The following is a 13,171-nucleotide window of genomic DNA, read 5'->3' as shown; positions in this document are numbered from 1 at the left end:
TAATTCACAGAACAACGGCTGATCATTTTCTGCCTGAACTGAACGTTTCTTTGCAAAGTTCCGTGACTCACCAAGTAAAAATAATCCAGATGATTCTGTTTATTGTTATACCGGTTAATTTGCCTTTTTTCAAAACTGTCCTTTATTTCAGGAAGGTCCTAGTAATGCAAATGTCATTCAGCTTTATTCAGATTAACCATGTTAAGCGCATAGGTTTGGCAGAGAAGCGTTCCTTTCTGCCCAAAAAATAATTCTGAATTTGTATAATATTCTCTGTGAACAAACAATGTTTTTATTATCTTTATAGAATGCACCTCCCCTCTACAGGAAAGATGGGTACTGACAGCACAAGAGATGATACAGAACAAAATTAAATCTAACATTCAAAACAATAATGAGTATTTCTACATATTAACATTCATACCAAGCTTAAAATTAGTACTATTTGGATCTATTGAATGCTATGGCAAAGAAACTATATAAGCAATGATAATTACCATTTAAAAATAGTTAACGGTATGAAATGGAAGATTTAGTGTGTTTTCTTCTTTTAATGTACAGCCCCATTCCCAGAATTTCACTGGTCCGTGTGGACAGACCAACTGCCACAGCTGTCTATCAAGGCTGAATTAGATGAAGACAAACAATACAGGCTTTGTGGTTTCAACTGAAGCAGCAGCCTCAAAAGTTTCCACTTCTCATCTGAGGGCACTGTGGGAGCATTGTCTTCCCCCTCTCTGAAAAGAGAATGGAACAATTATGTTACTGAAATTCCTCCACAGTGGGTCTGAAAGACTGTTTATGTCCAGCCCGGGAGACAGGGAAAACTAAAAGCTGGGATTGCATGACAGCAGGTGGGGGCAGTTTCAGGGTATATATTTCAGTGACATAATGGTCCTGATTCTTCTCCTTTAGGGTAAAGCCAGTGCTGGAAGATTTACTAGCAATGGAGGAAATGGCAATAAAAATGCAAAGTTAAATGCAGTGGTAAAATTATTAACTTGAAACAAAGTTTTGCAATTGGCTTTCTGAATCAATCAGGTAATTGATTCTAATGTGGAGAGCACAGCAGTAAACTAGAATGTAAAATATACTAGTTGCAGAGAATTTTTTAGCATTTAATATTTCAGGGGCCCTACCAAGTGAAGAGCCGAGTACACAGCTCTCATGGGAGTCAGGTGGGCTCAGGAGAAAGAAAGTAATCACCCAATTTGTCCCTCCTAATAGCAGTAATATTCTTATTCATTAGCAGCAGAGATAAATCAATACTCGGTTTCATGCAAACACATATTCATGTGCTTCGGCATAACCTTAGGAAATCAGCTGCTCACGTTGCCCCAGTGCTCTCAGTTCAGAAGCAGTAGGTACGACAGCGCCAAACCACTGCATTCTGTTGTACTAATAATCTCTTTTTTTTTTCCTGAGGTTATTTTAGTGCTAACTATAGGTCAGTAGGTACACACAAAAAATCCCTAAGTGCTTGGGTGCAAATGGTCACCTGGGGCTATGATTGCTCGCAGGAAGAGTCAACGCATCTCTAGAGAGTTCCCACTCCTTTTCTTGAAGGGAGTGGGGAGGCTGTCAGTCACCAGCAGTGTTGTTAAGAAGTCAATGTCTACTCAGGAGACAACCTGTGACTTCCATGTGCTCCCTGGTTATCACCCAATACCCCCAAAAGTCACGGTGTCTGGCAGCAGGACCATTTGATGGTCAACTTGAAGAACTTTCTACCAGCTGCCTTCTCAGGGAGGCTGTAAACCCTTCACAGAGCAGCTGGTTTTAGCCACAGTTACACTCTGTGTAAGAGCACAGAGGATTCCCAGTTCTTCCTGAGGTTTGGTATAAACATGTAACATTAAAAAAAAAAATATGTAACAATAACAAGTTATTCTCCATCTGTGGGAAAACTCTTGGCATGTTTTTCAGCGGGCTACTGATACGAGGGTGCAGGGATCAACCACCTCCCTGAAGTGAACAGAAAGGTTCCCCTTGCGTGAACAGAAGATACCGGATCAGGGAATTAGACTGAGAAATCTGAGCGAGGAAGCTCAAAAGAAGCCAAAAACTTTGTGTCCTTAAGGTTCCGTGCAGGCAAACTAATACTGTGCCACAGTGACACTTTCTCAATCTCAATTAGTGCTAAACTAATTAAGAAAACTGTTTTATATACTGTGGTGAGTAGTATCTCTCTTCTTTCTTGGATAATCCCTAGTGTGATGTAAGGGTGATTGAGTATCTAATTACTCCTTAATTGAATGCACATTTTGTACATTTTTCACTAGTTCAAGCTTAATGCTTTTAGTCCAAAATCAGAGTCAGTGAAATTAAGTTGAACTGGGATTTGGGTAGCTATTGTATTAATGGATTACTTTTGGAAAGGAACCCAATTACAAGCCAGTCTGAAGACTTCAGTTGTGTTTGTTATAGAAATACTTAATGGATTGTCTGACAAAAGGTTGATTGTATCTATTGGTAGTGTTGCTATTCATGTTTACCCTTTATTCTTGTTTAAGAGTCATTTTTCTACCATGCTAAATTAATAGCACTGTTCCACAATACATTTGGGCAAGTAACACACTATTCAGGCTAAAGGTTTACGTAGCTAGGAAGATACCTGCTTTTCTTACTCTTCTGAAAAGTTTTGGGAAAAGTAATATTTGAGCTACAATTATTCAAATAGGCATATGCGTTATAATCAGACAATTGCCTAGATGCCTTGCTAGTTTACAGATTATATTTCTGCCTCTGAAATTTCCTTTGCTTGAGTTGAGTCCCACATATACTAAACAGAGTCCCACTGCTTCCAGTGGAGTCCTCTACAGATCAGACAACCATCCCCAAAGAAAAGCTTTGGGGATCAGTGCCATAAAGTGTATATACTTGGGAAATCTGAGCGCTATTATCACAATACCCATGGTTTTTAAAAAAAGAAATATTAAGGTCAATCAAAATTCAGAAATCATGCTCAGAATGTAAAAAAATCCTTAAGTTTCCAAGAATATTTATTTCTAATTCTTTCATGTAATAATTTTACATACTTAGATTCCTCACAGAGGATAAACTTCCTTGTACAAAACTGGGATAAATGCAAGACTAACTTTATCTCAGAAACAAGGAGCAGTGGCAGGAGCAAAGACAGGGACAAACTGGGATATTTCTAAGAACCAAAGGTCCCAATGTTCCTACAGTAACAGACAGAACACATTTAAAAGAGAAGATATAAGAAAACTTCAGTGAAAAGGATTATTTTTCAAAGTCTTCCAAAAGCATTGAGAAAGCGCAACTAAACGGACTATGGAACAATGAAATAGGATGGCCACGATAATACGCCTTTCCATCTGATAGGGAGGAAATAAGATGCCCCACTGCAGCAGTCTTAGGTCAAGATCACGACACAAGATCAAAAACTTTCTTCTGCTACTTCAAAGTAGCCAATCTGCTTTCTGGAGAGCTTTCCCACCTCTTCTGTCTTACCATATTCCTTACCACTATTGTCTCACACAATGTCTCTGCTTTTTTTCTTACAAAAGCATCTTGCCTCTTCTTCCTTAACATGAGGTTAAATCGAAAAGTTTAAGAGTTTAAAAAAAATCAAAGGACGTGGGTGGTAAAACCAGCTGAACACTGACTACACCTTACCATTATCTTACACCTTCCTAAAAACAGCACCTGAAAGTATGGTCAGGCATGGATTCAGAGTGTCTCAGAAAAGAGAAGTGACTACCTTATGAATCCTTATCTTCCCTGAAACACTTTGCATTTCTTCCACAAAAAGGCCACAATTTATAGAGTCTACATCTAGTTCCGTGGGCATTTAACAACATCTAGCTAATTAAAGTGTACCTTTGTTTCTCTTGAGCTCTGGGGATGCACAAAAATCTTTTTTAAATTACAGTAAGTTTTGCTTTGTAGCACTACTCTGTCATAAACTGTGGTGTTAGTCATAACACGTTGCTAACAACAGTCACTGCCGGTATTCTGTTCCTTGAGTGACAATTATCAGTTGCAAAACCATTTTCAGTAACGCAAATAACTTGGTCGTTTTGTTTGCTATTTCCTTTTCAAAACATTGCTGTCTGCTTAGCAAGTTTGTTTGCATACTTTCATTGCATTGTTTTCATCTGCATGAAATAATTAGAATTATAAATTCCAGTAAGAGTAAGGACCTGTGACTACCTGGATCTTCAGTTTCAGAGGAGTAATAATATTCTGCTTAAAACTCCCTGTGTGATTTCACCTAGGTAAACCAGAGTGCGTTCCCACTGCGTAACACGTATAGCATTGCTGGAGGAGGAATGCATATTGCAGGCTGTCTTCTCTGTCTGTGGTCAGACACATGTACCTATATGGCCCTCTCATATCCTTGATATCTGAGAGTTGTTACATTACTATATTTGAAGTGTACTAATCTGGACTATTTAAAAAACAGGTGTAGTTTTATCAAAGGTGATCTAAGCTACTTATCATTTTGCCTCACCACTAACTTGCAGCATTTTCCCCATAAATTTCAGTTTGTGTTCAGACTCTCACCTTCATGTTGAAATCGCCAAGACACATGCTGTGAGGGTGTTTTCTATGACTAGCCCTCCCGGCTACATTATCACTTCCCAAGTAGCAGCATACAAACCATACATGGTTTATGGTAAGCAGCTGGAAATCACACTCTCAAAACGCTTTACATAAAAAAGCTGATGATAACAGTGCATTGTGGATAGAAAAGAACATGTGATGCTGATAGCCACAGGCCATGAAATTCGGGAGCCTTGATTTGAACCGTAAGCAGGGGTCTGATTCCTAGGCTACCTTACCATTTTGATTAGCTTTGAAAAGGAAGCACAGTATTTTGTTTCTTCTTTGCTGCTTCTGTACGTACTAAGGGACTTCAGCTGTTTTCCAGTTCTCCACCAGTATTTGTCTACTTCTAAGAGCTCAGTAAAGGACTGAACAAGGACAATTCCAATATGGTACTAATTCTGGAAACAGCTACAACTCAAAATGCTCTTCTTCCTCATTTAGGGCTTGATCACTCCCTAGAGTGATGCTCTGGCCTGGACATAGCATAAATTCCTACTACAGCAGTGACCAATCTATGACTCTTGGGCTGCCTGTGGTTATCAAATCCCTAAATTGCGGCTCCTATGTCAGAGGTATGTCACACATGCAACAGAAGTGTTTTGCTACTCACTAATTTGAATCCTCAGCAGCAGGAAAATAAGTTAGGCTGACATTACTGGGTTTGCTTACAATCTCAGCGCACACGCTATTCCCTGCTATTACAAGAAAGTAGTGGGAAGCAACCTGAAAAGGCACCATCTTTCAGCCATTCCTGAAGCTCTTGATTCCCTGAACATTCCAAAAGTTTTGATATGTTTCCAGGAGGTTTCCGATTATGGTGTGTGGCTCTTATGCCAAACGTGTTTGGCCCTCCGTCCTATACTCACACACTCAAGTGTAAGCACATTCTCAAGCACTCTGAAGTGGCAGCAGAGTGTTGGGCACTCTGTGCACACAGTTATGTATAGTGTTGGGCACTATACATAAGCTCTTAAAACCAGGAGAACAATAGTCAGTTTTGTTGATAACATGAACCTGAGTTCCCTTCAAAGACTGAAACTTAACAATTAAACCAGCCACCTTTTAAGCACTAACCCTACACTCATGGAGACAATGACTGATGAAAGATCACTTGCTGAGAAGCAGCATAAATACTAGTTTTTCATCAAATCTAGGAAATTGGTGTTTGTATTTCTAAAGAACTAGTGTTGATAATCTTTGTGTTGGTTTTTTGTGGTTTTTTTTTTTTTTTTAAACCAGGAAAAAGAGAAGAATGGTCACAGTAGCCTAATGATGCATGGCTGCTGAAAGCTCGCTCCAGCCCTGGATCTACAAAACAGGAAAGGATAAAATCCCCACGTGTTGGAACTTCCGCAGAGCAACTTGTTTGTGAACTTCAGGAACTACAAAGTCTACTAGTAAACTGAGAATAAAGACAAATATCGATTGGTAATGTAAACCTCCATTCAAATGCAAAGTTCACTGAGATCACCTTAGGCAAAGAAATACAGACCACAGCATCATGCCACTACTCTTAACCTCCATTTCTCAAAGGCAAGGCCCAGCTCCATAGCTCACTCTGTATTTCAATGTCCCTTCGTATTTGATAACCCAGTTACCACCCAATGGGCCATGCCACAAAGAGGGGAGTGCACCACTACCTGTTTAGTACTAGCTCATTCCCACCGGCAACGCTGATCCCCTGTTCAACATCCTATGGAAAAGGCAGCATCGTTTTGCTGCCACAAAAGCAGCTCAGTAGCTTTAAAAGCAAGTAATTTGCACTATCCACTCACTAAACGTACCAGATACAGTCACCACATTGCCCTCTCTCCCGAAACTAATGCTGTGCCAATTCTGCTTGTCTGCTCAGACCTCCTCTCAACATCACGCAGACAGTCTCTGCAGTATCAGGCATGCAGTCTCTGTTCCTCCCACTCTAAATTGCTCCTTCCTGTTCCTCAGGCCTAGCACAACCTTGGTATTTTAATGATGTCATTTATTTTTTTTCCCTCTAATCTTGAATGTACAACTAGGAAAATGGTAATTATATTAAGAACGGTTTTTAATCCAAAGTCGTTTCTGCTATCATAATTTACAGGACATTGGACAAACTTGCAGCTGCTTACAATCTGAGGTCTACCAAAGATGTGTGTATATGTATGAATGTGTACGTGCATTTGTGTATATAAAAACTGATGCCTTTGCAGGAGTTTCTGAATCAGCCACAAAAAAAAATGTTCAGGAGAACTGGAGTAATGTACATAGGTAGATGGAGCAGGTATAAGGCATCATCACACTTGGAGGACAATTCTTTATTTACGGATACAAAACAAATTGTCTGGGATGTGCACTTTTGAGACAACACATTGGAGACCAAATTCTTTAGTTTATTAATTATGCTCAGTGGAAAGTAAATTAAAGTTTATCACTTTCAAAAGAAAATATTCTTTAAATATTATTTTAGCAAGCTATTTGCTATTTTTTAGAACTAGCTCTTACTGCCTTCTATTAAAAGAATCTCATTGTTTCAATGACTTCTGTACCAGGCACTTACTTGACCTCCTCTTAGTAAATGGGAGCAATGCCATTTAACTATCCTAGGCATAGAATCATGCTTAAACACCCTGACTTATAAAGGGATGAAGATGTGTAGGCATGCCATACTGAATTCAGTATTGTTACCAGTTCAAGTTGATACTCAAGTCTTTGAAATCAGACATCTTGCTCACTCTCAGATAAAGCTGTTCTGCTGATGTAATAGAGGAGAAACACATGTCTATCAATCAAATCAGTTACATGTAAAGCAACAGCGATTAAATAGAGGGTAATAAATCTATTGGAAACCACAAATGATGCTGTCTTCAGTGAAGAATACACTATCGAAAAAGTACTTATCCATTAGGTAAGGTGGCAAGCCTGCTGGAATACTCACAATTTGCATGTTTAAAAATCACGAGTCCGGACTCAAATTGCCAAAAATCTAGCCTTTAATAAAATGGAAGATTTAAGGTTTTTCTTATTTAATTTCTAGAAGTGTTAGTATTTGTTGTCCCAATTGATAAGCTTTGTTGTAAAATAGTAAGAATTACAAAACTTTTTTCCAAGATCACCTGAGATTATCAAAAAAAAAATAGTATGATGTCCATAGCAAGGGCTCTGAGTCAAGTATGAACTATCAAAAAAACCCTAGTGGTAACACTGAGGAAGTCACAACATTATCTTTTCCCTCTTTTCTTTCAGAAAAGCATCTGGGAGACCTGGTAAACAACAAGTTGAACACCAGTCAGTAACGCACCCATCCAACAAAGATGGCCAACAGCCTCCTGGGCTGTCTAGGAAGAGCAATTCAAAAATTCCCCAGTTCAAAAGAAACATGGACATACTTGAGCGAGACCAGCAACACGCCACAAAGACGATTAAGAGATTGGAGCACCTGTCATAGAAGGATAGGTTAAGAGAGCTGAGACTGTTTAGCCTCAAGAAGAGATGTTTCAAGAGTGATCTTATCAACGTGTATCAATACTTTATGAGAACAAGAATAGAAGATGGCACCAGACTCTTCAGTGGTATCCCATGAAAGGAGAAGAGGCCATGGGTACAAACTGAAATACAGAAAATTTCATCTGAAATTAAGAAAAATCTTTTTCCCTGCAAGGGTGGTCAAACACAGGTACAGGTTGCTCAGAGAGACGGCAGAGTCTTCGTCTTTATGATGTTCAAAACCCAGTTGGACTCGGCCCTGAGCAACCTGCTGTAGTTAATGCTGCTTTGAGCAGAGGATTGGACTAGCAGATCTCCAGCGGCACCTTCCAACCGCAACTATTCAGTGATTCTATTGTTCTTCACTGCCTAAAACTGAACTCAATTTTTTCACCTTCCATATTTGAAAGCAAATCTGTAGGGAGCTTTCCCTCCAAATTCCTTAACATCCCATTGGTTCTATCACTACTGGATATGATTTAAAGAGGTCAGAAATAAGAAAAAAAAAGTCTTTTTTGAAAGAAATATATGTGAAAACTTTGGCAACTGCAGTACAGAAAGGATGTAAAGCCTGTTACATAAGGGATGGACCTCAAAAACACCCACACTACAGAGTCCAAAGACTCATTAATGCCAGGCTATAGGAGAGAGATCCATTTTTAGCAGAAGGGCAGAGCCAAAAGAGGTCAACTAGATAGCAACAAACTTATTTTAAAGCCCACTTGGTTAAAGAGAGCAGTGAAGCTACAAAGTTCCACCTGTTTTGTCCTCCTAGAGACTCCCTTTAGAGCCAGGCCAAACTTTGTTCTAGAACCAGAGGGGGGTATTTTGAGATCTGGGCTTTCCCATGATAGAGGAACATTTTTTTAAAAAAAACAAATGAAAAAAAAACCCAGTTCTTTACCTGGGATTACACACCATGATATATCATGTTTGTGTCAGCTCTGCCTTCAATTCAACAAACCAGCACAAATTGCATCAAAGATCAACATGTGCCATTTGACCATAAGCCACAAAGGGTTCAGTTCTGTCAAGGTTTAAATCAAGGCTGAAGAGCTGATGTTCTGAAGATTTGTGAGCACGGCATGCATAGAGCCTGCATTCTGATTCAGTCAAAATTAATTAGACCTTTCAGGCAACCTCTTTCTACTCCCGTGTATACAACACTTATGGAAACATTTATCTCCTTTCCTTGACAGAGTGATGAGGTCATGGAAAACCAATGTTCCTCAAGGTTCTTCAAGTGGCTGTACCACACCAGCTTGGAATAAAAGAAAATTCTGAAAACTTTACTGACAGGAGTTCCTGCAGCCTTGGCAGAGGCGTATCATCTCAGAAAAGAAGTCCATCAGTGTGTTTGTAATATTCAAGACATACCAGAGCTTTAAAATAAAAGGTAATCTCCTCTTTGAAAGGAAGAAATGCTCCCTCTTGGATCACTATGTAGATGCCACTCTGCAAATTATTACCTCCCCAATTGCTACTTAGTCTTCATAGCAATATTCAGTCTACGTCAGCAGTTCCAGCTCAAGGATCGTAACCCATTCCTATAATTGAGGGAAGGTGTCTTTTCTGAGGCTGTCCAAATGTGAGGTCTGTGTGAGGAGCCATTGATCCTCAACACCATCCTCCTGGAGAGAACTGTGTGAGGAAATCACTACAAAGTAGGTACGATTGTTTGCTTCCCTTTCTCCCTCTTTGCATAGAAGAAAGGTGATCAAAGCCACATGATTTCGTTTTACACCACATTTTCCAGCTCCCCAGAATCAAACTCGATAGCAAGGATATATTGTGAACCCATGATTGGTTCAGTGTAATTTGGACTGATGCATCTAAAACTAAAAAGACGACTTGGCCAAATGAATTTCTGATAAATAATTCAATCAGGTGTAGAGGGGCAAGGGCCATTTCTTCTGTGGAGGACACAATGCCAGGAGTCACAACTCTTTCTCAGTGCTTGAGAGTCCATAATTAGCATAGCCCAACAGTGACGACTATCATTTTACATTAAAAATTCCACCATTTGAGAACTAAAACTGCAGATTATTTTGCGAAGCATGGTCAAGATAAATCTTATTATTTAAAACAAATCTTTGTAAGTATTGACAAATGTAATAAAATTTCAAACATGAAAGCAAAAGGGAAATTTTTACATTTCAATTCCAGCATTGTAAAGGAAACTCTTTCATGCTTAACATTCAAACTCAGCGTGTCAAGTAATTTCACTGTTACAGACTTGAATTACCTGCATTGGCCTGAAGGCATTATTCACTTTCTGAGAAAAATTGTACTTTAATATTGCTATGATTTTCCCAAGTAATTTTTATGCAGAAGCTGGGATGAATTTGAAACATTCATTTCAAGATTAAAGTGACAACATTTGGTGTCTGCAGAGAACCATGTAATTGAGAATTGGGCTTAGGGATGTGCCCAAAATTAAATATAAGAATGAGAAAACAGTATTAATAAAAGGACCAATGCTTTGCTTTCTTTGCTTAACTTCTGGGATGCAGATATTAAACAGGGTTATAAAATACAAATAAACCCCTACTTCAAAAATGTTGAGATGCATATACTATATTGAATGCTTACGCTATATGGACAGACCACAAAATTGTTGGCCACCATCCCAGCCCATTTAGTAATTTCTGTCACATGCGGGAGGAAAGATAATCTTCCCTTTCGGTTTTAACGGATCCGTTTTTGGAAGCACTCAATTATCAATCTCTTTTAGGGGTTATCTGCTGCCTGATCATTTGTTAACTTCATATGAAGTTGGGGGCTGGACCCAGAGCATGCTCTGAAGAGGCTTAACTCCACAACAGAGTCTGAGGAGAACTAAGGAGTTCCATCATTGACCTAGATAGGGCAATAATTTAATGTACAAATAAATGTCCGTGCCCAAAAGTGTTTATCAAAAACCTTTCAGCAGCATGCTTCCAGGTGAAACTCTGGATGAACTGGTTCTCTTGTGAGCATATGGCTTTGAAGAAATGTGCAGACAGAAAAACTGATGCTTTCATATAACGGATTCTACCAGTAAAATAGGGTAACAGGGAGTACCCAAATTTTTATTATTTAAATAGTTTATTGCAGGACAGTAGATGAAAAATTTTACAATGTTAAAAAGTAGTAGGACTTGTTAAAGAAAGCAAGTGAACAGATTCATTATTTTCTTGAAGACTTCCCAGATTAGCTGTCTTCTTATTTGTATCAAGGTGAGGCCTGAGGCCACTTCATTACAAAATCAACCATAAATGTTGGTGTCTTGACTCACTACTTTCAAGGTAATTAGTTGTTTTGATAGCAAATTTTCTTTAACTCTCTAAGAATCTCATTACCAGGTTTTTCATTATAGTAAAACATTGATTAACTAAGTATAATGAGGTTTAGGAGTAAAAGCTGAGCATTGAGAGACTTTATCTTGTAACTGCTAGAGGCTAGGGGAACATGAAATGGGAGGTTTTAATAACTGAAGTGGGGACAATGCAGGTTCACGTGTCTATTAGCTCCTATGCATTGAATCCAACGTCATCCTTAAACTCTTGCTTTGTAAGCCAATAAAGGCTGAAAACATCACTGAGGACAAGAAACAGCAACTACTTTGATGAATGAAATATGAAAAATTAGCCATGACAGAAGTTAATTAGTTTCCTCTCGTATCTGCAATGGTTTTGCCCAAGATGCAGTCTTGTTGGGAAAGAATAGCATTGTAAAGCAGGGAGAAGGCATCCAAAAAAAAAAACAACCCACGCCTCCTTTGAGAATTAAAGGCCTCCTTCCAGAACTACTACCCTGATTTTTAACAGACACTAGGAAGATTTACCAATGACTAGTCTTCTAAACACCCAGTAAGAAATCAACCAGTAAACTCAGCAACAGGGGAAATCTACCACATAACCTAGGCATACTGTGCTGCTGCTCACTGCAATAGGAGAAATTTAAAGCTACAAGAAGAAACTGTGATCTAGCTGTGATCCACTCTCTACTGAAGCCAATACAAACATTTCAGTTCTCTAAATTGTGTATTAGATTCCAGTCACTAAAGAGGCCAGTAGCAACCAAACTATTCCAGCCACTAAAGAACCAATAGTAACCACACTATTATACTGCAGGATAAAATAAAACAGTACAGTGTCAAAATTTACAATTGTGACAATATATCGTAACATCAGCTGAAATGAACTCAGTGCGTTTTCTCCTTTAGGTAAATTATTTCAATGTTTTGATTTTTCTGCTAAGCTTTTACTTACCTGAATAAAGATTTATTTTTGTTGTTCTTCCTCTTCTGCTACTGAAATGCAGCCCTGATGATTCTATCGCTAAGTGGTTGAGTTGGTCTGAAGTTATCTCCTAGGATTCCATCACAGCCCTCTAAAAGTTCAGCACCTTTAACATGTGTCCTCAGTCTACGAAATTCCTCTATCTGAAAGGCAGAAAAACAGACATGAAGAACCTGACATTCTTCACTATGGGACTAATGATCCGAATCAGCCTCGTCTAGACACTTCTGCAGCTTTTAAACTTGGAGTGTTCAGGTACCATATACTAAGGTCAATATACATCATCAATAACATTTTCAAATAGTTGACAGTACTGTCAAAACATTTAACATACAGAGAAAAATAAGAATTTTCATGCACATGGTTTGGCAAACTTATCCTTTGCTTTTTCATAACTTGTTTTGGGATCTATAACCTTCTTAGCCATTGTAGATTACATCCTATGAATCAACCTCACAGTTGTGACATGAGAGTAATCATTCTGGTCTTCTTCAAAGACATGCATTTCAGGAATAACTTGGTTGACTATAAATTGTTTTGAATTTCTTCCAGTGATTTATTTATTGCCTGAAATTGTTGACTCATTTACATAAAAATTATTTTCTAAATCAGGAGAATTCTAAACAGACTCTCAGCTTTAGAGGAAGTCTGTTAACATTTTATATGGAAAAACATGTTTTTTCCAATCAAAACAAAATATTACTTCAAAAGTTCTCTAGATGTTGATGCTAAATGTACTTAGAAAATCAAATATAGTCAAAAATCAATATAAAACATTTCAATTGGTCCAAACCAAATATGTTTCCAGTTTATGGACTCTTTTTAGATTTTTCTAAATCTAATCTGGTGTA

General features: G+C 38.4%; 1 protein-coding gene across 1 annotated transcript in view; it reads right to left on the bottom strand.

The window, feature by feature from the left end:
- Nucleotides 1-274: 274 nt before the first annotated feature.
- CA8 (carbonic anhydrase VIII) overlaps nucleotides 275-13,171 on the bottom strand; it is a gene marked incomplete at its 5' end in the record, with an annotated part of 25,404 nt that continues 12,507 nt past the window's right edge. The window contains 2 exons of the mRNA XM_009701132.1: nucleotides 275-737; nucleotides 12,291-12,463. Coding sequence (XP_009699434.1) covers nucleotides 12,329-12,463 — 135 coding nt within the window. The remainder of the gene's footprint in view (nucleotides 738-12,290; nucleotides 12,464-13,171) is intronic.

This window comes from Cariama cristata, unplaced genomic scaffold, assembly GCF_000690535.1.
Source record: "Cariama cristata isolate BGI_N322 unplaced genomic scaffold, ASM69053v1 scaffold7045, whole genome shotgun sequence".
NCBI classification, from domain to species: Eukaryota; Metazoa; Chordata; class Aves; order Cariamiformes; family Cariamidae; genus Cariama; species Cariama cristata.
Note: the sequence above shows the minus strand (reverse complement) of the source record. Positions and strands in the feature narration are given on the sequence as shown.